General features: G+C 47.7%; 1 protein-coding gene across 1 annotated transcript in view; it reads left to right on the top strand.

The window, feature by feature from the left end:
* LOC143300330 (hydrocephalus-inducing protein homolog) overlaps positions 1–24,593 on the top strand; it is a 142,558-nt gene that overhangs the window by 115,716 nt on the left and 2,249 nt on the right. The window contains exons 75-89 of the mRNA XM_076613931.1: positions 834–999; positions 1,464–1,611; positions 2,018–2,225; positions 3,709–3,939; positions 4,523–4,692; positions 6,161–6,359; positions 7,145–7,414; positions 8,722–8,891; positions 9,756–9,891; positions 12,502–12,798; positions 14,563–14,726; positions 15,844–15,994; positions 18,338–18,568; positions 20,011–20,235; positions 21,590–21,880. Coding sequence (XP_076470046.1) covers positions 834–999; positions 1,464–1,611; positions 2,018–2,225; positions 3,709–3,939; positions 4,523–4,692; positions 6,161–6,359; positions 7,145–7,414; positions 8,722–8,891; positions 9,756–9,891; positions 12,502–12,798; positions 14,563–14,726; positions 15,844–15,994; positions 18,338–18,568; positions 20,011–20,235; positions 21,590–21,880 — 3,057 coding nt within the window. The remainder of the gene's footprint in view (positions 1–833; positions 1,000–1,463; positions 1,612–2,017; positions 2,226–3,708; positions 3,940–4,522; positions 4,693–6,160; positions 6,360–7,144; positions 7,415–8,721; positions 8,892–9,755; positions 9,892–12,501; positions 12,799–14,562; positions 14,727–15,843; positions 15,995–18,337; positions 18,569–20,010; positions 20,236–21,589; positions 21,881–24,593) is intronic.

Here is a 24,593-nt window from a genome sequence, read left to right as displayed (position 1 = left end):
TGTGGACAGCTGAACGCCACTTTGGTCTGTCCTTTGCATTCAGCTCCCATGTGTCGTGGCTGATGCTGAAGGCCTTCAGAGAAGCTTCCAGAGTGTCTTTGAAGCGCTTCTTTTGGCCTCCATGGGAGCGCTTGCCATGTTGGAGTTCGCCGTACAGCAGTTTCTTGGGGAGCCGGTGGTCTGGCATGTGAACGACATGGCCTGCCCAGGTTCTATAGCGTGTTCGTGAATCCACATCAAATGAGACTGAGAAGCGCATTGATGTCATCGTCATACACAACAGACCTCCAAGGTGTGTTTGTGTTGTGTTTAGCTTAGAGTGTACTCCAGGCATTTTGATGTGCTAGTTAGGCAGGCACTTTCTTGTGGCAGTTTGGGTTCGGAAATGTGTCAATTGTTTTTCGAGTGTGTTCGTGTGTGTTGTGTTGTGTTTTTTTTAGCTTAGAGTTCGTTCCAGGCATTTTGTTATAGTAGTTTGGGTTTGAAAATGTGTTAATTATTTTTCATGTATTCTGTGTGTGATGTGTGTTTATGTGTGTTTGTTAAGCTTGGGGTTAATTCCAGTCAATTTGTTGTGGCATTTTGGGTTCAGAAATGTGTCAGTTGTTTTCCAAATATTTGCGTTCTTTATCTTAGAGTTCATTCCAACATTTCGTTGCAGCAGTTGGGGTTTGGAAATATAAGAATTCGTTTTTAGAAGTGTGGGTGTGTGTGGATGGGTGGTGGTGGTGGTATTGGTGGTGTTGTTGTTGTGTGTGTGTGGGTGTGTGCGTGTGTGTGTGTGTTAGTGTTGTTTAGTTTAGAGTTGATTGTAGGCCTTTTTCTTGTGGCAGGTGGGGTTCAAGTTCGTGTCCAGCCAGGTGGGCACAGTGGAGTCGTTCTGGCGCTTCACCGTTCCCAGTCACAGCGTCTCCATTCTCTTCCTCTTGGTTGGGCACACAAGGGAACCATGTGTGTTCCTCAGTAAATCACACATCGCTTTCAAGCCTCTCTTGCTGGGTGAGGTGGTCGGAAAAACTTTATTTCATGATTATAATGGTGATAATGATTATCATATGATAATAGCGGTGATGATGAACATTGAATAATGTTTACCTGTCTGGTCTGTGGGTTTTCTCCTGTGCAAACTTCAGTGCCCTCAAAAGACTGTCCTCAGGAAATTTTCTTTGCGGGCTGCACTCTCACATTGACATCTATAGATACATGAGTGGGTTTTTTACTTGCATGATCTTTTTTATCCTCCCCACCCCTCCATACAGGCAGCTGTAATTTGTTTTCAGTAGTGTACATGCTGGATACGTGTGGTTGTATCTAGAATGTTTTGTTCAGCATGATGGCCACCATTTGTTAACGGTTCATCTGAACAAGTTGTTTGAATAATTTATTTGCTTGTTTGTTTGCTTGCCTGGTGTACGGGTGATTCTTGTTTTAACTGGTGAGGTGTTTTGGGGGTTTTTTTTCAGCTCATAAGGACACAGAGACTGTGTACCTGATCAACAAGGAGGATAGAGCCTTTGACTTCCATTTCCTGGACAGCTCGTGCCACACGGAGGGCTTCGCCTCGGAGGTGACGGTGCGGCCCATGAGTGGGCAGATTGCTCCCAACAGCAGGTCAGACAGCGTGCCAGGTGGACAGTGTGGTGAGGCATGGCTTGTATGGGTTGTGTTGTGATGGGGGCTGTCTTGGCTGTTGCACTGTGTCTCCGTTGTCATGTCTCTCCTCTTTGGTTTCAGTGTTTGGCTTGCTGGCTGGCATTGATTTTTTTTTCTTTTTTGATATATTTTGCTTTTGAAATTCAGGCTGCTAATTTCAGAGAAAAAAATGGCACCACAGTGTCAACTTCTCTGTTGTTGTTGTTGTGTTGTTGCTGTTCTACAATCTATGATTTTCCTCTCTTGCCATGCCTGTCATAGTTTGTGTGGGTGGGTGTGTGTTTAAAATCTTGTATTGTCACATTGCAGGGTATCTTCCTGTTCAGGACACCTCAGTCAACAGAACAGGCGCTGTGTGTTGCAGGAAGGACGTGGTGCTGACCTTCACTCCCACCCTGGAGAAGGAGGTGACGTTCAACGTGCTGTGCCGGGTCCAGCACCGCCTGGGGCTGCTGACGCTGAACGTCAAGGCGGAGGGCTACACCATGAACTGCAAGCTCTACTGCCTCGACTCGGCCGGCCTCAAAGTGCAGCTCAACGCCCGTGGCATCAACCAGATCAACTTTGGCAATGTGAGCCCTGCAGCCTGCTATCTGTGATGCCGCTTTGTTTTTCTTTGGGTTTTTTGGGTAGAAAACTGACACTTGTATACAAGTGATGCCACTTTCTTTTGTTGTTTTTTTTGATAGAAAACTGACACTTGTATACAAGTGATGCCACTTTCTTTTGTTTGTTTTGTTTTTTTATTATAGAAAACTGACACTCATGAAGAAGTGATGCCGCTTTGTCGCCGATCTTTCTCTTGTCTCTGGACCTTGTGCTTGGAACTTGGAAGGAGGAAGGTGGCAGAATGGTTAAGATGCTTATCTGCCACTACAGTGTTCGTTAGGCTCAGGGTTTGAATCTCGGTCTTAACCCTTTTCTTCCAAGTTTGACGGAAAAATCTTAACTGAGCGTGGAGTCATTCAGATGAGACGATAAAGTGAGGTCCCGATTGCAGCATGCGCTTGGAACTCTGAAAAAGAACCCATGGCAAAAAAAAAAGAACCCGTGGCAAACATGGTTGTTGCCCTGTGACCAAATTATCTCGGAGAAATCCTCTCTGAATAGGTACACAAATGGCTATGCATATACTCAAGGCCTGACTAGCATGTTGGGTTATGCTGCTGTCGGGCATCTGCGTTTGCAGATGTGTGTATTGTATACGATTTTGTCTGAACACAGTGAAGCCTCCTTGAGAAACTGAAAGTGCACTTGGAATGATCTCTCCCTCTTTTGCTTTGTCACATCCCTGCATTGGGCTCTTTTTTCAGGTCAGGCCTTAGAACCTACCTCCTTCCACAGCAGCTGCTCCCTCCCCTCCCTCTGCCCCTCCACACTTTCTCCAGCCCTCCGTCTCGCAGTTCTACATGCATGTGAAAGGTGGATGTGACAGCGCTCTGATTTGTTTGTGTGCGCAAGATTGAGCACTGTATGAACGCATGGACTGTTACGATGACAACGATGATGGTGATGATGATGATGATGGACTGTTACGATGACAACGATGATGATGATGATGATGACGATGATGGGGGCGACAGGTGCTGGTGAAGGAGAGAGCAGTGCATCATGGACTGTTAGGATGATGATGATGATGACGATGATGGGGGCGACAGGTGATGGTGAAGGAGAGAGCAGTGCATCATGGACTGTTAGGATGATGATGATGATGACGATGATGATGGGGGTGACAGGTGATGGTGAAGGAGACAGCAGTGCATCATGGACTGTTAGGATGATGATGATGATGATGATGATGACGATGATGGGGGCGACAGGTGCTGGTGAAGGAGAGAGCAGTGCATCATGGACTGTTAGGATGATGATGATGATGATGATGACGATGATGGGGGCGACAGGTGCTGGTGAAGGAGAGCAGTGCATCATGGACTGTTAGGATGATGATGATGATGATGATGGGGGTGACAGGTGATGGTGAAGGAGAGGGCAGTGCATCATGGACTGTTAGGATGATGATGATGACGATGACGATGACAATGATGGGGGCAACAGGTGATGGTGAAGGAGACAGCAGCACGCCAGCTGTACATCTACAACTCGTGCAAGTACAGCCTGGACTACTGCTGGCAGTTCAAGCATGGCGCCGGTGCCACAGGTCAGGAGGAGGTGGTGCAGGTGCAGAAGGAGAGCGGCAGTGTGGACAGTGGGGACGTGGAGACCTGCTGCCTGACCTTCAACCCTCAGCAATGCCTGCCCCTCACCGGCTGTCTCCTCACCCTCAATGTGACGCCTCTGACACACACACACACACACACACGCACACACATCCACACACACACATCCACCCACATCCACACACGCGCGCGCGTGCATATGTGTTAGGGTAGCTGTTAGATACACATGTATGTTAAAATGTATGTATGCAGTGTGTGTGTGTGTGTGCGCACGCGTGCGTGTGTGTGTGTGTGTAGTCACATTTTGGTGTGTGTATGTAACATGGATATAATGTTTTATGTTAACAAAAGCGTTTTTGTAAAGCACCTAGAGCAGATTTCTGGATAGTGTGCTATACAAGTATCCATTATTATCATTATTATTATTATGTTGTTGTTTTTTGGGGTGGGGGGGTTGGCTGTGCCAGCAAGTACATGATGTTCTGATCACTGTTCACATGCAAAGTGAATGTGGTTCAGAAAGAGATAAAACATACCACTCCAAAACAAGAGTCTGACTGCCTTAAACGTCTTCCCACTTTCCATGGGGGTTGGTGGGGGGCGGGGGTGGGGGGGCCACTACAGTGGTGCAGGTGATGGTGCCGGAATGACAGGTGAGCAGGAGAATAGCTGTGCTGTGTTGGCGGTGACAGGTGACCCAGGGTCCCACGTACAGCATGACGGTGGTGGGTCAGGGCGTGCTGCCGGGGCTGGAGCTGTCTTTCCAGTCGTACAGCTTTGACCACGTCTTCGTGCAGTACCCCGGGGAGCCCCCGCCCACTGCCACCCTCTCCCTCCTCAACAACGACACCAAGCCCATCAGGTCATCATCATCATCATCGTCATTATCATCATCCGTAGAGTGTCCACAATCATCAGGCTGATTATTCTGACACTTTTAAAGAGGGGGGGTTATGCAAAGAAAACCAACAAAACACGCACACACACACACACAAACACACACACACTACTGGTGGAGTTTACGAGCTTCCAGCGTGAACACGCCAGGGGACGCAATGTATCGTTCCTACTGGTGGAGTTTATGAGCTTCCAGCGTGAACACGCCAGGGGACGCAATGTATCGTTCCACTCAGAGATGGTTCACGGGAGGAACGAGTGAATCCGCTAGTCCCGTAGACACTGAAGTCTAGCAGGCTGCCTTGAATGTCCTCGTCTGTCCCTCTTCTTAGGTGCTCTCAACTCGGGTTCCTGGGATTTGCTATGGTCTGCTTGCCTTGTGTGTGTAGGGGGAAGGGGGAGGGGGGAGCGGAATGTCCTGGGTGTGTATGTGTGGGGTGGTGCGTACGTGCGCGTGGCGTGTGTGTTGCATTTGTGATGGGAGTGGTGGGTGGGTGTTGTAGGGTTTGTAGAGTGGGTGAGTGTGTGAAGGGAGTGGGTGATGATGTGAAGGGATGTCGAGTTTTTGCAGTTGACGTTAACCCTTTTGAGTCTACGCAGTTTGTCAGGTATGGTTAAAAAGAAAAAAGAGTTCTTAGCTTTGGCTGTCCAAGTAAATGAATAGAAAAAAAAATTCAAACTGTTCTGTTTAAAAAATGTGTGTTAGATTTCTTTTAATTTATGAAACTAAGAAAAGAAAATATTACAGTTGAACATTTTAACTGCACACACACACACCAGTGCAAATGGTTTGTACATGCACATACACACAAACACACTGTACCCAGTAAAGATGTTGAGAGAGATTGAAAGTTGGACAGCAGTAAAACTCTGTGACGTACCATGTTCAGCAGTAAAGCTCTGTGTGAGGTACCATCCTTGACTGATTGTTACAGGGTCAGAATCAGTGATCCATTGTCATTGACATGGCTGTGTGTGTTTGTTCATTCTTTTTTTTTTTCCAACGTCTATCCACAATTGTGATTTTAGACGAAAATCCATCACTTTCTGCGCCCTACCTATGCCTTAAATCATCACTGTTTCCCTGTTCCTCTCTCCCCATTTCGCATAAAAAAGAATATAAACAGGATAAAGCTAGTCAACAGGTAAAATAACAACAAAGAGCCAGTGCGGCTCGTGATTAAACTCTGAACTATTTCAAACCCAAGTTCATTGTCACATAATACATTTCTAATGGAAGCAGATGAAACAGGAGATTTTGCAAATGAAAGAGGTCAATGTTGACATTCATAAATGATATGCAAGGGGGGGGGGGGTAATTTCATTACCACAAATGAAGTTACATTAGAAGTATATTTCGTTTTTATGGCATCCAGCCACAGTCTGTATATTAGACTGGTGAGCCTTCTGCTGTGTGTGTGTGTTGCCCCCAGTGTGTGCTGCCTGTACACGCCCACCCCCCAGCTCCAGCACAGCTTCAAGGCCCAGGTGCTGGAGGTGGGGAAGGAGGTGATCATCCCCTTCATCTTCCGCCCCCCTGAGATACGCCCTTACAAGGAGCTGGTGGTCTTTGAGGTCAACGGGTCCTCGCAGCGCACTGTGGAGTTCACAGGCACCGGCTGTGATGTCCAGGTGGGCTGGGGTCTAGTGGTTTACCCTCGTGTTGGTTCTCATGTTCACACGTGTCTGGTGTTGTGTCAGGTTTAGCTGTCTGGATAGTTATATCAATAGTTATGAGACATGAATACGGGTGCAATAGCCGAGTGGTTAAAGCGCTGGACTTTCAATCTGAGGGTCCCCAGTTCGAATATCGGTGACGGCGCCTGGTGGGTAAAGGGTGGAGATTTTTCCAATCTCCCAGGTCAACATATGTGCAGACCTGCTAGTGCCTGAACCCCCTTCGTGTGTATGCACATGCAGAAGATCAGATACGCACATTAAAGATCCTGTAATCCATGTCAGCGTTCGGTGGGTTATGGAAACAAGAATATACCCAGCATGGACACCCCCGAGAACGGATTATGGCGGGGTAAGTAAATAAAAACGGTCATACACGTAAAATGTTACATGTCTGTCTGAGTGTGTATGCGTGTGCGTCTGAAATCTGATTGAATGACACAGGAAACGAATGATGAGTGCCCAGTGGCAGCCATCAGTCAGCTCTACCCAGGTAGGCAGCCTGTGGTGCAAATGTCCCCGTGTTTGTAAAGCGCTTAGAGCTTGGTCTCTGACCGAGGATAGGTGCTGTATAAGTATCCACATCAATCAGTCAATGAATAGTTACATCTTTCCTGGTGTGTGATAGAATGGGGGAAGCATGCTGTATTGTATGTCAGAAGAGAAGGAAGAGCCTAGCTGTGAATGAAAGGGGGGCCCTATGACGGCTGTGACCCTCTGCCTGCCTGCCTGCCCACCAGGTGGAGGTGGCGGACAAGAAGAACAAGGTGGTCAGCCTGGGCTCCCTCTTTGTGGGCGACGTCATCCGGAGGGAGGTCCCCATTGTCAACCGCTCCCCTGCCCCCATCACCTTCAGCCTCAGCTTTGACCCCTCCTCCCCGCAGCTGAAGAAGTTAGGGCTGCTGTCGGTGACCCCGACAGGGGCCGTCACTCTGGGTGCCTACGGTGGCTCCCTTGCCCTGGACGTGCTGTTCAAGACGAAGAGACGCGTTCCGCCCTTCACTGAACAGGTCAGGCCTAGTGGGCAGCGAAGGCTGTGCTGTGAAGAATGTGTGTCACTGGTTATGAACAGCACACCTCAGAAAGTAATGGTTTGGGAATAACTATGTATTTCGTACATCATGTTGATACTCAAGCAGAAGATAAAATATGCACATTAAAGATCCTGTAAATCATGTAAGCGTTCAGTGGGTTATGAAAACATGAACATGCCCAGCATGCAACCCCCCCCCCCCCCCCCCCCCCCCCCCCCTGCAAAGAACAGAGTATGGCTGCTGACATGGCGAGGTAAAAATGGTCACACACGTAAAAGCCCACTTGTGTACATACAAGTGAACATGGATGTTGCAGCTCACTAACGAAGAAGAAGATACATCAGGTTGTTGGGGGGGTATGTTCCTGGAAGTGTTGAAATGCAGAGCGACCTCAGCTAGAAAAGAAACTGATTTGACACGGGCCTTGACGGGCGCAATAGCCGAGTGGTTAAAGCGTTGGACTGTCAATCTGAGGGTCCCGGGTTTGAATCACGGTGACGGCGCCTGGTGGGTAAAGGGTGGAGATTTTTACGATCTCCCAGGTCAACATATGTGCAGACCTGCTAGTGCCTGAACCCCCTTCGTGTGTATATGCAAGCAGAAGATCAAATACGCACGTTAAAGATCCTGTAATCCATGTCAGCGTTCGGTGGGTTATGGAAACAAGAACATACCCAGCATGCACACCTCCGAAAACGGAGTATGGCTGCCTACATGGTGGGGTAAAAACGGTCATACACGTAAAAGCCCACTCGTGTGCTTACGAGTGAACGCAGAAGAAGAAGAAGAAGAAGACTTGTTGACGTGTGGTTGGTTCTGTGTGTGACTGGCAGACAGTGTCCTGTCGGGGAGGGTTGGTCAGGGACCACACTGTGTGCAGCAGATGGCACTGTGGACACTGAGGGCGGCCAGTGGGGGACCTGACCACTGCTCTGTGGGGGTGTGGGTGTCTGTGTGTGTGGGGGTGGGTGTCTTTGTGGGTGTGTGTGTCTCTGTGTCTGTGTTGTGTGTGTGCCTGAAAGTCTGTGTGCAGGTCTCTTGTGTTTGTGTGTCAGTGTGTGCGTCTGTGTTTGTGTGTGTTATATGTGTGTGTGTCTGTGTGTTGTGTGTGCCTTTAAGTATGTCTGTACGTGTCTGTGTGTGTGTGTGTGTGAGTATGTGTGTCTGTGTTTGTGTGTGTTTCTCTGTGTATCTGTGTGTGTGTGTGTGTGTGTGTGTGTGTATGTCTTTTTTATGTGAGTGTGTGTGTGTGTGGCTCTGTGTGTGTGTGTGTGTGTGTACAGGTGGTGATGGAGTTTGGGGGGGTGCAGACCCCCTTGCTGGCGGTGAGCGGGGTGTGCCTGGGGATGGACGTGGTGCTGGACACACCCTACATCCCCTTCGGCACCGTCTACCTCCGCAGCCAGACCTCCCGCACCATCACCATGACCAACCGCGGGGACATCAACACCAGGTAACCATCTCCTGTCCCCTCCCCTCCCCACCCTGTCACCACACAGACAGCTTCCTTCAGTTCCTCTTTCTCAGGGAGGCGTTTGCTGTGTTTGGAACTGATCCGTGCACGCTACACCACATCTGCCTGACCCAGCAGCATGATCCAACAAGCTGAGTCAGGCCTGGAGCACGTGCATGTGTGTTTGTATGTACCTGTCAGGGTGGATTTCTTGTGCACAGTTCAGCAGAGGGGACTACACTTGTGTTGCCAAGGGTTCTGTTTCAGTTTGCCAAGTGCACGCCGCAACACGGGACCGTTGTTTACCAGCTGATCTGAGTGACTATATATATGCTCAGTTTGATTTTCCGGTCCAACTTGGGAGCAAGGGTGTGTGACCTGCATTCATACCTAGACCCTTACGGACATTGTACTGATAGATATAGGCATCTTAACTTATTCTGCTGAGAGGAGAAAAAAAAAAACCGGGAAAAGAGAGTGGCATCATGTTTGTGTTTGGCAGTTGAAGAGGTCGTAATCATTTCTAACAGTGACATTGTGGGCTATAGACAGGAGTCGGTCTTGAAGCCGTGTGTCCAATGAGATCCTGGTTAGACCTGTATAGACCCTGTCTTAACTCTCTCCATACGAACGGCGAAAGAGACGACGTTAACAGCGTTTCATCCCAATTACCATCATCAAAATATTGCAAGCGGAACGCTCTTATACTGAAGAGGTGAATGTTGACAAAGAATACAACAATTCTGACGACAGAAGCTAAAGGTTGGGTCATTGAGACACCCACTGGACATCCGAGGGGTCTGTGTAGAGGAGAAGAGAGGACTGGCCGTACTGAGTGAGTTAAATGTCCGTTCCTGTGTGCAGATTCCGTTGGGACTTGAATCACTTCGGACCCGATTTTTCCATCACACCAGTTGAGGGCTATATCACTCCTGGCATGGACGTTACCTTTAAAGTCATCTTTCACCCACAGGAAAACAGTGCTGACATCAGATATGAGGTGTGTACATACGTATATGTCTGTGTCATTGATTTGTGATACACAGATGTTTTGTTGAATATGAATGTCTTCATGGGTGGAATGTGTGGTATAGCACTTGTGTGTATATGCATGTTACTCTTATGCATGCAAGGTTCAGAACTCTTATGCGCTTTAATATACAACACAACACACACACACAGTGGAGACACACACACACACACACACACACACACACACACACACACACACACACACACACACACACACACACACACACACACACACACACGGAGCCAGTAGCACCCCAGTGGGGTCAGTAGAGAATGTGTGTGTTGTGTGTGTCCACTGTGTGTGTGTGTGCTTATATGTGTGTGTACTGTGTGTGTTTGTGTATGCTTATGTGTGTGTGGACTGTGTGTGTTTGTGTGTGCTTATGTGTGTGTGGACTGTGTGTGTGTGTGTGTGCTTATGTGTGTGTGGACTGTAAGTGTTTGCTCTGTATACCTGTATGTATGCTGTGTATGTGTGTGTGCTGTGTGAGTGTATACTCTGTATATATGTATGGATGCTCTGTATGTGTGTGTGTGTGTACTCTCTAAGTTGTGTATGCTCTCTGTGTGTGTGTGTGTCTGTATACTCTGTATATTTATGAGTATGGTCCAATCTCACATCTTCCTGAGATTATGGCCTCTACTCAACAATGGACTGCTGACATAAAATCATGGACGACAAACAACAAACTGCAGTTGAATGACGAAAAACCAGAAATGATTTTTCTTGCTCCTAAACATTTGCTAAATTCTGTCTCATTCCCACAAGCTGTTCACTTAATTGGATGCAATGTTCCAGCTTGAAAAATTGTTCGCAACCTTGGTGTTTATTTAGACCAGACTCTATCTTTTGATTGGCAGATTGCCTCAATCTGTCAAATCTGTTACCTTGAGTTGCGTAGAATAAGCTCTGTTCAGCACTTTCTGTCTCAGGACGCAACAAAAACCCTTGTCTGTTCCCTGGTCTTATCTAGGCTTGACTACTGTAGTTCTAGGCTTGACTACTGTAGTTGTAGGCTTGACTATTGTAGTTCTAGGCTTGACTACTGTAGTTGTAGGCTTGACTACGTTAGTTCTAGGCTTGAGTTCTAGGCTTGACTACGTTAGTTCTAGGCTTGACTACTGTAGTTCTAGGCTTGACTACTGTAGTTGTAGGCTTGAGTTCTAGGCTTGACTACTTGACTACGTTAGTTCTAGGCTTGACTACGTTAGTTCTAGGCTTGACTACTGTAGTTCTAGGCTTGACTACGTTAGTTGTAGGCTTGACTACTGTAGTTGTAGGCTTGACTACGTTAGTTCTAGGCTTGACTACTGTAGTTCTTGGCTTGACTACGTTAGTTCTAGGCTTGACTACTGTAGTTCTCTGCTCACTGGATGCCCCAACTCCTTGTTACCCAGACTTCAGAGACTCCAAAACCATGCTGCACAGCGTATCTTCCGTTCCATCAGATCTGCTCATGTCACTCCTCTCCTTCATTCCCTCCACTGGTTACCTGTTGAGAAAAGAATAGAATACAAACTCTCTCATGTGCTGCAAATTTATGATTAGCATGTCTCCTTAGTTTTCTGAGATTCTGCATTACTACCGTCCATCTCGCCAGCTTCGGTCATCATGACCGTCTCTTAAAAATTCCATCCTGCAGAACCAGATCACGTGGAAAACACGTTTTCTCTTTCCGGGCTTCCTCCACGTGGAACTCACTCCCCTTTCCTGTCTGTCCTGCTGTTTCTTGCCCTTCTTTCAAAACTCATTTATTTCCAGCCTCAAATCGGTAAATAACTCCTTGTCTTTACTTTTATGTTTGAGTCAAGTTGACTTTTACTTCTACTATTTTTATTCTATTTTAAACATGCACATGTTCATATGCCTTGAACTGTCAAGATGTGCTTGAGTGCGCGCGTATGTGTGTGTGTGTGTGTCTACATCTTGTGTGGAGTGGGTTTGTGGGTTGCAGTTGGGAGTGGGAGGATTTGTGCATGTGGGTGTATTTGTGTGTTTTTAGTGTGCATGCATTATTGTAGTTTTCATTGTAAATGCCCAGGGCTTTTGCTTCATTAGACTGGGCGTATCAACTGTCCTTTTATTAGCATTATTATGATATGTATGCTCTGTTTGTTTGTGTATGCTCTGTATGTGATGTGTATGTATGCCCTGTGTGTGTGTTTATGCATGCTCTGAATCTGTATGCATGAATACTTTGTATGTGTGTGTGTGTGTGTGTGAATGGTCTATATGTGTGTGTGTGTGTGTGTTCTTTATCTGTGTGTGTATGAATGCTCTGTATGCTCCAGAAGTGTGTATGTGTATGCTCTGTATGTGTGTATGTGTATGCCATATGTGCGTATGTGTATGGTGTGTATGTGCATGCTGTGTTTGTATATGCTCCATATGTGCGCATGTGTATGCTCTGTTTATGTGTGTTGGCTTGAAGAATTCAGATGGAAGATCAGCGGCTGTGGGTCTGGAGGTGACTTGTGAGGCCAGTCTGGGCCCTGAAGGCTGGCCTACATGCGGGGCACAAGCGAGTGGGTGCAGTGTATGGTGTTGTGTTCACTCTGTTTTGGTGTGTGGTGTCAGAAACTGAACTGTTTCCTGGACGGGGGCCCCCACATCCCCGTGCTGCTGACGCTGACAGGGAGCTGCACGGACATGTCCCCCATGAAGGACGTGTACTCCTTCTCCACCCAGGTGCGGGGCAAGGACCTGAGGGGCATCCCCATCACCAACCGCACCCTGCTCACCTGGCACCTCACCCCCATCATCGAGGGCAGCCAGTGGTCGGGGCCCCCCACCTTCACCGTCGAACCCCTCCAGACCCGCCTCTACGACCTCACCTACCACCCCCTCACCATGACCGCCGACACCAAGCACCAGGTCAGGGGGAAAAGTCTGCTTTTGAAAGGCCAGTGGAGACAGGCACACCAGCACGAGTGGTTAACTCTTTCACTGCCGTAGGTGACTTTCGTTGTTGACCAGACAGTGCACCACCATAGGCGACTTTTAGTTGACTACACAGTGCACCGCCATAGGCGACTTTTAGTTGACTACACAGTGCACTGCCACAGGTGACTTTAGTTGACTACACAGTGCACCACCACAGGTGACTTTAGTTGACTACACAGTGCACCGCCATAGGTGACTTTAGTTGACTACACAGTGCACCGCCACAGGTGACTTTAGTTGACTACACAGTGCACCACCACAGGTGACTTTAGTTGACTACACAGTGCACCGCCACAGGTGACTTTAGTTGACTACACAGTGCACCGCCATAGGTGACTTTAGTTGACTACGCAGTGCACCACCACAGGTGACTTTAGTTGACTACACAGTGCACCGCCTTAGCGACTTTTGTCGACATCGAGGGGTCATGTTGATAAGACCGTTTTTAAAATTGTAACAAAGCTTGACAGCTGCAAGCAGTTTCCGTCCAGTAGAACAATGACAAACCTTTGCCCCCTGACGGAGTTTGAAGTGAACAAGTCCATTGTGTTGTTTTGACATGAACCAAAGCCTGTGACTGAGAGCATGGTTTCTAAAATATTTAGCACTGGGCAGTGAAAGAGTTAAGGTTCTGGACTTTTCAGTCTGAGGGTCCCAGGGGTTTCAAATCCTGCTCCTGGCTCCTGGTGGGTAAATGTGGGGGGGGGGTCCAGACTCCTGAGTCAACATATGTTGCAATTCTGCTCCGTGCCTGAGCCCTCTTCATGTGTATAAGCAAGCAGAAGATCAAATGCGCATGTTAAAAGATCCATGTAATCCATGCTAGCGTTCAGTGGGGTTATGGAAACAAGACCACAACTGGCGTGCATCCCGTGGCCCCCCCAAAAAAGGAGTATGGCTGCCTACATGGCAGGGGGAAAAACGACCATGTATGTAAAAGCCCACTCCTTCATACGAGTGAATATGGGAGTCTAGGCCCATGAACAAAAAAAAACAACAACAAAAAAACACACACACACAAGGACGGAAAATAGAGATTGAATAAATGTGTTAGTATATGGGGGTGGGGGTGTTGATTTACGCATGGGTGCGTCCGCGTCTGTATGTGTGTGTGTGTGTGTGTGAGTTTGTTAAAGAGTGTTGTGTGTTTATGTGTGTGTGAGTGTTAAAGAGCATTGGTGTGTTAGTGTTAAAAGAGTGTTGTTGTGTGTGTGAGTGTTAAATTGTGTTGTGTGTGTGTGTTTTGAGTGTGTTAAAGAGGGTTGTTGTGGGTGTGAAAGTGTTGTTGTTGTGTGTGTGTGGAGTGTGTTAAAGAGTGTTGTTGTGTGTGTGAGTGTTAGAGAGTGTTCTTGTGTTGCTGTGGGTGTGGTGTGTGTTAAAGAGCGTCATTGTGTGTGTTTGTGGAGAATGTTAAAGAGTGTTATTGTGTGTGAGTGTGAAAGAGCATTGTTGCTTTGTGTGTGTGTGAAGTGTGTCAAAGAGCGTTGTGTTTTTATGTGTGTGTGAATGATAAAGAGCATTGTGTTGTGTGTGTGCGTCATGAGTGTTAAGAGTGTTATTGTGTTAAGAGTGTTATTGTGTTGTGTGTGTGTGTGTGAGAGTGTTAAAAAGCATTGTTGTGTTGTGAGTGTTAAAAAGCGTTGTTGTTGTGGTGTGTGGAGAGAGTCAAAAGCGTGATGCTGTGCTGTGTGGCAGGGCACAGTGTTCTTCCCCTTTCCAGACGGGCAGGGCCAGCTGTACAACCTGACGGGCACGGCCGAGGCCCCAAAGTCCAGCGGCAAGCTGATACAGGATGTGCCCTGCAAGTCTGAGTTCACCCAGCTCCTCACTGTCACCAACTGGCTGTCCAAGCCACAGAGGTACGGGAGGAGGGCCTGGTGGTGCTGCTCACTTGGTCTGCAGCCCTGGCCCTTAGGACTGACCCACACTGTGTGTGTGGGAGTTCCCTTTGTGGTGCCTGTGGCGTGGTCTGCAGCCCTAGCCCTTAGGACTGACCCACACTGTGTGTGTGTGGGAGTTCCCTTTGTGGTGCTAGTGGACTGGTCTGTGGCCCTAGCCCTTAGGACTGACCCAAACTGTGTGGGGGGGGGGGGGGTCCCTTTGTGGTGCCTGTGGCCTGGTCTGTGGCCCTAGCCCTTCAGACTGACCCAAACTGTGTGTGGGGGGGGGTCCCTTTGTGGTGCCTGTGGCGTGGTCTGTGGCCCTAGCCCTTCAGACTGACCCTGACTGTGTGTGGGTGGGTGTTCCCTTTGTGGTGCCTGTGGGCTGGTCTGTGGCCCTAGCCCTTCAGACTGACCCTGACTGTGTGTGTGAGTTTCCTTTGTGGTGCCTGTGGCCTGGTCTGTGGCCCTAGCCCTTCAGACTGACCCTGACTGTGTGTGGGTGGGAGTTCCCTTTGTGGTGCCTGTGGGCTGGTCTGTGGCCCTAGCCCTTCAGACTGACCCTGACTGTGTGTGGGTGGGAGTTCCCTTGTTGGGTGAAGTGGGCTTCATTTTTGTGTGTGTAGCTGCTTGTGTTGGTTGGTTGGTTTATAGGAATCCGGTGTTTTGGGTATGCCTTTTTGTTGTTGTTTTCTTTTCTGTTTGCATAGAATGACTGTTGATGCTGAATGGTCTATAGATGGTCTGTATATATATGGTCAAGTTGATGCTGTAATGGTATATGTATGTGGTCATGTTGATGCTGTGATGGTGTGTATATATAGTCAAACCATCTGTTTCTCAGACACACACATGCACGCGCGCACACACACACACACACATACACACACACATACACACACATTCTTCACTTAAAGCCTGTACTCACCCCATTTCCAGTGAATTCCTGACAACAAAGTGAGATGTGTGAATTTGTGTGCATGTTTCCCTTCACACTGACGTCCAAGAAAAAAACGTTTTGGAATGAAACATTGATGGTTTGAAGCAGCGGAAAGGAACAGATGACCTGACCTGGCTGTGACGGTCTTGGTGTCAGGTTCCAGGCCAAGATTGAGATAGTGAAGTCGGACAAGGCGGACCCCAGCCTGAAGCTGAGCGGCATGGACTACATCGACGTGCCGGCCTGCAGCGACAAGGCCTACAAGCTTCAGGCATTCGCTTATCGGGAAGGAAACCATCAGCTGAAGGTGGGCCCGTCAGTGGGCACTGTGTGTCTGCCTCCTCTCTCTTTCCTCACCTCTCGACAGGGAATGTTAGTGGTGCACATACACATGTTTTATACCTACACATGGGCCTGTGCTTGCATGCACACACACACACACACACACACACACACACACACACACACACACACACACACACACCCACACACACACACACACACACACACACACACACACACACACACACACACCCACACACACACACACACCCACACACACACACACACACACACACACACACACACACATGGAGACACAAAGGTGCGCAGACTTGTGATTTGAACTGCTTCCTTTGAAAGAGACTGATCTTCATTACTTCCAACCAATACTTTTTTGGACAATCGGTAGTGTCACTCTTTTGCCAAAAGCAAAATTTCCATGCCCCTGCTTCACAGTGTCATTGTGTAGTGCAGTGGTATGCGGGGGGACAAGCGCTCAGCCTCGGTCAGCTCCAGGCATCACGTGCCACCCCCCTCCTCATGCCTGGATGATGAGGTCACCCAGACCAGCCATTTGGAGAAGGGGTTGGGGGGGGGGGGCAGGGTGATAACACGTTTTGGTACCACGGTGATTGTGCAGGTCTGTGCTGAGGGTTTTGATTCCCGCCAAGATGGGTGAAGGTCATGTGCAGACACCATCCAGCTGAGGCCCACTGTCAGACATCCCAGGCTCCGGGTTTTTGCCGTGCAAAGGCCAAAGTTTTCTCCAGTCCGTTACATCTTGAATGGACTTAGCACTGGTAAAATAATGCCTGGCTTTGAAAGAATTGTCCCCAGTAAAAACTGCATTTCTGCTTTAATCAGGCACTTTTGCAGTCCCAGATATATCATCCCCATCATTTTACAGTTGATGCTTTCGTTGTGATAGATTGACGTTTTGTAGATTTTGCTAAAATATTACATTTACAAAGTGCTTCAGCTGCAAAGTCCTGTATATGTATACTAACAAGTGCAGTCACAGTACATTGACCTGTTGGTTGGTTCAGTCCTATACATGAAGACAGATGATTGCAGTGACAGCAACATGAGCCTGTTGGTTGGTTCAGTCCTATACATGAAGACAGATGATTGCAGTGACAGCTACATAGACCTGTTGGTTGGTTCAGTCCTATACATGAAGACAGATGATTGCAGTGACAGCAACATGAGCCTGTTGGTTGGTTCAGTCCTATACATGAAGACAGATGACTGCAGTGACAGTTACATAGACCTGTTGGTTGGTTTAGTCCTATACATGAAGACAGATGATTGCAGTGACAGTTACATAGACCTGTTGGTTGGTTCAGTCCTATACATGAAGACAGATGATTGCAGTGACAGCAACATAGACCTGTTGGTTGGTTCAGTCCTATACATGAAGACAGATGATTGCAGTGACAGCTACATAGACCTGTTGGTTGGTTTAGTCCTATACATGAAGACAGATGATTGCAGTGACAGCAACATGAGCCTGTTGGTTGGTTCAGTCCTATACATGAAGACAGATGATTGCAGTGACAGTTACATAGACCTGTTGGTTGGTTTAGTCCTATACATGAAGACAGATGATTGCAGTGACAGCAACATGAGCCTGTTGGTTGGTTTAGTCCTATACATGAAGACAGATGATTGCAGTGACAGCAACATGAGCCTGTTGGTTGGTTTAGTCCTATACATGAAGACAGATGATTGCAGTGACAGCAACATGAGCCTGTTGGTTGGTTTAGTCCTATACATGAAGACAGATGATTGCAGTGACAGCAACATGAGCCTGTTGGTTGGTTTAGTCCTATACATGAAGACAGATGATTGCAGTGACAGTTACATGAGCCTGTTGGTTGGTTCAGTCCTATACATGAAGACAGATGATTGCAGTGACAGCAACATAGACCTGTTGGTTGGTTTAGTCCTATACATGAAGACAGATGATTGCAGTGACAGCAACATGAGCCTGTTGGTTGGTTCAGTCCTATACATGAAGACAGATGATTGCAGTGACAGCAACATGAGCCTGTTGGTTGGTTCAGTCCTATACATGAAGACAGATGATTGCAGTGACAGCAACATAGACCTGTTGGTTGGTTCAGTCCTATACATGAAGACAGATGATTGCAGTGACAGCAACATAGACCTGTTGGTTGGTTCAGTCCTGTACATGAAGACAGATGATTGCAGTGACAGCAACATGAGCCTGTTGGTTGGTTCAGTCCTGTGCATGAAGACAGATGATTGCAGTGACAGCAACATGAGCCTGTTGGTTGGTTCAGTCCTGTGCATGAAGACAAATGATCGCACTCAAACAGTAACAGCAGCCTGTCGGTGTGTCCAGGTGACCTTCACCCACGAGACGAACGGGGAGTACCAGTTCTACGAGATGGGGCTGCGCTTCACCAAGCCGGGGGTGATCTCGGTGATTGAGCTGTCCACCTCGGTGCGGCACATGGTGCACCACAAGCTGGCCCTGGACAACCCCATGAACTGCCCGGAGACCTTCGTGATCTCCTGCAGCGTGCCCGACATCACCGTCCCCCCCACGCTCGTCATCCCACCCCTGGCCAAGGTCAGCACACTCTGTCTTCCGTTCAGTCTCAGTTTCAGTTTCAGTAGCTCAAGGAGGCTTCACTGCGTTCGGACAAATCCATATACGCTACACCACATCTGCCAAGCAGATGCCTGACCAGCAGCGTAACCCAACGCGCTTAGTCAGGCCTTGAAAAAAAAAGTGAATAAATAATAGATAAATACATAATAAAAAAATAATAATAATAATAATAATAAAATTAAAAAATTAAATATGAACAAAACCAACTACTACCACTACTAATAATATGTATAAGGCGCAAAAACTTGATGAAGTCAACTATAAGCATACATAAATAAATAAATAATAATTATGATAATAATAAAAAGAAAAAAAAAGTAGTAGTAATAATAATAATAATAAATAATTAAATAATAAAAAAGACAACAATGATGATAAATAAGCAAATAAATGTAAAACATGGAGACATATATTCACACATACACCCACATACATATGCATAACAGATATGCACCAAACATGCAGTTTCACAGAAAGCAGTCACACTTCTTGTGTCTTTCCTTACTGAGGTCAACGGTTGCATCAGTCACACGTCTTCTTCCTCTTCTTCGTTTGTGGGCTGCAACTCCCACGTGAACTAGTTTGTATACGAGAGGGCTTTTTCATGTATTGCCATTTTTACCCCGCCGTGTAGGCAGCCATACTCCGTTTTCGGGGGTGTGCATTGCTGGGTATGTTCTTGTTTCCATAACCCACAGAACGCTGTCATACATTACAGGATCTTTGACGTGGGTATTGGATCTTCTGCTTGCGTATACACACGAAGGGGGTTCAGGCACAAGCAGGTCTGCACATTGTGTTGACCTGGGAGATAAGGAAAATCTCCACCCATTTCCCACCAGGTGCCGTTACTGAGATTCGAACCCGGGACCCTCAGATTGAAAGTCCAATGCTTTAACCACTCAGCTATTGCGACCGTTGGTCACACGTCCAAAAGAATAGTTTCCTGTTTTTTTGTCAGGCAGAAGCAGGTCTGCACGTATGCACGAGCCCTTTACCCATCAGGCTCCTTTACCGAGATTCCAACCTGGGACCCTCAGATTGAAAGTCCAACGCTTTAACCACTTGGTTATTGCGCCCGTCATCTTATTTTCAGTTGGCATTCTTAAACCGCTTGTTCTATTTTGGCGCATGTGTGGTATTCTTTAACGGTACATATTTTTGAACGGCACCATTTTTGTCAGTATTTAATCGCTAAATTCCTCTTCAGCTCCTCTAGGACTCCCCTTTAACTGTTTACCCCACCAGGGCCTGGGCAGCCCCTGGACCCCTGCCTCTTAAGTTCTTCACAGGACTGGACTCTGGTGTGTTCTGTCTGGTGTGTTCTGCCTGATGCCTGATGCCTGTGACCTGTTGGGTTTGTTTTTTTTTGGGGGGGGGGGGGGGGGGGGGGCCTGCAGGGTCAGCTGAACATGGATTACCTGCCTCTCAAGCTGGGGGAGGTGCAGGGCAAGCTGGAGCTGAACAACCCTGACCTTGGCCTCTTCACCTACGACCTTGTCCTGCGAGCCACGCCCCCAGCCCCGGAGAATCCGGTGCACATGAAGGTGGCCCTGGGTCAGAGCCAGGTGCAGACAGTTCACTTCCAGAGCTACGCCAGGCATAAGCTGGATTACTTCTGCAAGGTGGGTCGCCGCTGGAGTCGTCAGTAGCGTATGTTTTCTGTTTTGGATTTTGTGTTTGTGAATTATTGTGTTATTTGTTTTTGAAAGGGTTTACCGACTGACTACTCATTACAAGATGCCAGGGTCTGTGCTGGAAAAGGAATGGTTTTTTTGTTATGGTATGTAAGAAATGTACATGTGCAAGTGTTTGTTTTAAAGTGTAGGTCTGTAACTGGATAAATATGTGCTTTAAGTATTCATGTGTATGCACAAACACACATGTATTATACACACACACGCACACACACACACATACATACACACACACACTCACACACAGACACACACATACACACACGCACACACATGCACACACATGCACAGGGAAGAAGCATACAAAGGAAGAATATTCCTTTCTTTGCTGTTTCGTATGTGACCGACTATGGCAAAATAATAATGGACATGATTAAAGCCTTATGCTATGTGCACGGTGATGGAAGCGCGTACATGTGTGTTGACTGTGAATGTGTTGGAGCGATAGAGATGATGATGATGATGATGATGATACTTATATAGCGCCTATCCTCGGTTGGAGACCAAGCTCTAAGCACTTTATCAACACAGGGTCATTTGCACAGCAGGCTGCCTACCTGGGTAGAGCTGACTGACAGCTGCCATAGGGGGTTCATCGTTCATTTCCTGCATCATTCAGTCAATTAGAGTCCACAACTCAGATTGCTGACATGGGTTGCAGGATCTTTAACATGTGTATTTGATCTGTGTGCATACACACACGAAGAGGGTTCAGGCACAAGCAGGTCTGCACATATGTTCTACTTCTTCTTCTTCTGTGTTCACTCATATGCACACGAGTGGGCTTTTAAGTCTATGACCGTTTTTACCCCGCCATGTAGGCAGCCATACTCCGTTTTCGGGGGTGTGCATGCTGGGTATGTTCTTGTTTCCATAACCCACCGAACGCTGACATGGATTACAGGATCTTTAATGTGCGTATTTGATCTTCTGCTTGCATATACACACGAAGGGGGTTCAGGCACTAGCAGGTCTGCACATGTGTTGACCTGGGAGATCGTAAAAATCTCCACCCTTTACCCACCAGGCGCCGTCACCGTGATTCAAACCCAGGACCCTCAGATTGACAGTCCAACGCTTTAACCACTCGGCTATTGCGCCCGTCTGCACATATGTTGACCTGGGAGATCGGAAAAATCTCCGCCTCTTCACCCACCAGGCGCCGTTACGGGAGATTCAAACTGGGACTCCCAGATTGAAAGACCAACAATGCTTTAACCACTTGGCTGTTGAGAGATAAAAAGAGAGAAAGCTGCAGGCCTTGCATTGTCTGTGTCACCAGGTGGACTCCCCAGACTTCCAGGTGGACAAGAGTGTCAGCATCATGCCCATGCCGGGACCCCCCGGGAGCAGCACGGACGGGATGGTGGACGTGACCTATGAACCCTCCCAGTTGGGTGAGCAGGAGACCACGCTGACCATCAGCTCCCCCCTGGGCGGGGACTTCCTGGTGCCCCTCCTGGGCACCTGCACCCTCCCGACCCCCCAGGGACCCATCATCATCAGGGCAGGGGGGATCACCCCTATCGTTTTCCGCAACGTCTTCCTGTCCACCATCACCTGTACTATGCAGGTCCCGTCAGTCTTCATTGCTTGCTCTGTCTGTCTGTCTGTCTTTTTTTTTTTTTTTTTTTTTTTTGGGGGGGGGGGGGGGGTTGTTTTAGTTTTTTCTCTCCTGTTTCTTCTGTGTTGTTGCTTCTCTCGTTCTGTCCTGTTTCTCTCCTTCTGTCTTCTTCACGTTCCTCCTGTTTCTCTCCTTCTGTCTTCTTCATGTTCCTCCTGTTTCTCTCCTTCTGTCTTCTTCACGTTCCTCCTGTTTCTCTCCTTCTGTCTTCTTCATGTTCCTCCTGTTTCTCTGTTTCTGTCTTCTTCATGTTCCTCCTGTTTCTCTGTTTCTGTCTTCTTCATGTTCCTCCTGTTTCTCTGTTTCTGTCTTCTTCATGTTCCTCCTGTTTCTCTCCTTCTGTCTTCTTCATGTTCCTCCTGTTTCTCTCCTTCTGTCTTCTTCATGTTCCTCCTGTTTCTCTCCTTCTGTCTTCTTCATGTTCCTCCTGTTTCTCTGTTTCTGCCTTCTTCATGTTCCTCCTGTTTCTCTCCTTCTGTCTTCTTCATGTTCCTCCTGTTTCTCTCCTTCTGTCTTCTTCATGTTCCTCCTGTTTCTCTCCTTCTGTCTTCTTCATGTTCCTCCTGTTTCTGTCTTCTTCATGTTCCTCCTGTTTCTCTCCTTCTGTCTTCTTCATGTTCCTCCTGTTTCTCTGTTTCTGTCTTCTTCATGTTCCTCCTGTTTCTCTGTTTCTGTCTTCTTCATGTTCCTCCTGTTTCTCTCCTTCTGTCTTCTTCATGTTCCTCCTGTTTCTCTCCTTCTGTCTTCTTCATGTTCCTCCTGTTTCTCTGTTTCTGTCTTCTTCATGTTCCTCCTGTTTCTCTCCTTCTGTCTTCTTCATGTTCCTCCTGTTTCTCTCCTTCTGTCTTCTTCATGTTCCTCCTGTTTCTCTCCTTCTGTCTGTTTCACGTTCCTCCTGTTTCTCTCATTCTGTCTTCTTCACGTTCCTCCTGTTTCTCTCCTTCTGTCTTCTTCATGTTCCTCCTGTTTCTCTCCTTCTGTCTTCTTCATGTTCCTCCTGTTTCTCTCCTATCTTCTTCATGTTCCTCCTGTTTCTCTCGTTCTGTCTTCTTCATGTACCTCCTGTTTCTCTGTTCCTCCTGTTTCTGTCGTTCTGTCCTTTTCATGCTGACTGTTGTGCGTGAGTAGAGTGGTGCCTGTCTGGTGTAGTGTCTGTGTAGTGCAGTGTGTACAGTGTGGTGTCTGTGTAGTGCTGTGTGTACAGTGTGGTGTCTGTGTAGTGCAGTGTGTACAGTGTGGTGTCTGTGTAGTGCAGTGTGTACAGCTGTGTACAGTGTGGTGTCTGTGTAGTGCTGTGTGTACAGTGTGGTGTCTGTGTAGTGCTGTGTACAGTGTGGTGTCTGTGTAGTGCAGTGTGTACAGTGTGGTGTCTGTGTAGTGCAGTGTGTACAGTGTGGTGTCTGTGTACAGCTGTGTACAGTGTGGTGTCTGTGTACAGCTGTGTGCAGTGTGGTGTCTGTGTACAGCTGTGTACAGTGTGGTGTCTGTGTAGTGCTGTGTTCAGTGTGGTGTCTGTGTAGTGCAGTGTGTACAGTGTGGTGTCTGTGTAGTGCAGTGTGTACAGTGTGGTGTCTGTACAGTGTGGTGTCTGTGTAGTGCAGTGTGTACAGTGTGGTGTCTGTGTAGTGCAGTGTGTACAGTGTGGTGCCTGTGTAGTGCAGTGTGTACAGTGTGGTGTCTGTACAGTGTGGTGTCTGTGTAGTGCAGTGTGTACAGTGTGGTGTCTGTGTAGTGCTGTGTGTACAGTGTGGTGTCTGTGTAGTGCTGTGTACAGTGTGGTGTCTGTGTAGTGCAGTGTGTACAGTGTGGTGTCTGTGTAGTGCAGTGTGTACAGTGTGGTGTCTGTGTAGTGCAGTGTGTACAGCTGTGTACAGTGTGGTGTCTGTGTAGTGCAGTGTGTACAGTGTGGTGTCTGTGTAGTGCAGTGTGTACAGTGTGGTGTCTGTGTAGTGCTGTGTGTACAGTGTGGTGTCTGTGTAGTGCAGTGTGTACAGCTGTGTACAGTGTGGTGTCTGTGTAGTGCTGTGTGTGCAGTGTGGTGTCTGTACAGTGTGGTGTCTGTGTAGTGCTGTGTGTGCAGTGATGTTCAGTGTGGTGTCTGTGTAGTGCAGTGTGTACAGTGTGGTGCCTGTGTAGTGCAGTGTGTACAGTGTGGTGCCTGTGTAGTGTGGTACCTGTGTAGTGCAGTGTGTACAGTGTGGTGTCTGTACAGTGTGGTGTCTGTGTAATGCAGTGTGTACAGTGTGGTGTCTGTACAGTGTGGTGTCTGTGTAATGCAGTGTGTACAGTGCTGTGTCTGTACAGTGTGGTGTCTGTGTAATGCAGTGTGTACAGTGTGGTGTCTGTACAGTGTAGTGTCTGTGTAATGCAGTGTGTACAGTGTGGTGTCTGTGTAGTGCTGTGTGTGCAGTGTGTACAGTGTGGTGTCTGTGTAGTGCAGTGTGTACAGTGTGGTGTCTGTGTAGTGCAGTGTGTACAGTGTGGTGTCTGTGTAATGCAGTGTGTACAGTGTGGTGTCTGTGTAGTGCTGTGTGTGCAGTGTGTACAGTGGTGTCTGTGTAGTGCAGTGATGTTCAGTGTGGTGCCTGTGTAGTGCAGTGTGTACAGTGTGGTGTCTGTGTAGTGCAGTGTGTACAGTGTGGTGTCTGTGTAGTGCAGTGTG

The sequence above is a fragment of the Babylonia areolata genome, chromosome 26 (genome assembly GCF_041734735.1).
Source record: "Babylonia areolata isolate BAREFJ2019XMU chromosome 26, ASM4173473v1, whole genome shotgun sequence".
Lineage (NCBI taxonomy): Eukaryota > Metazoa > Mollusca > Gastropoda > Neogastropoda > Buccinidae > Babylonia > Babylonia areolata.
This window is presented reverse-complemented; position numbering and strand designations above follow the sequence as displayed.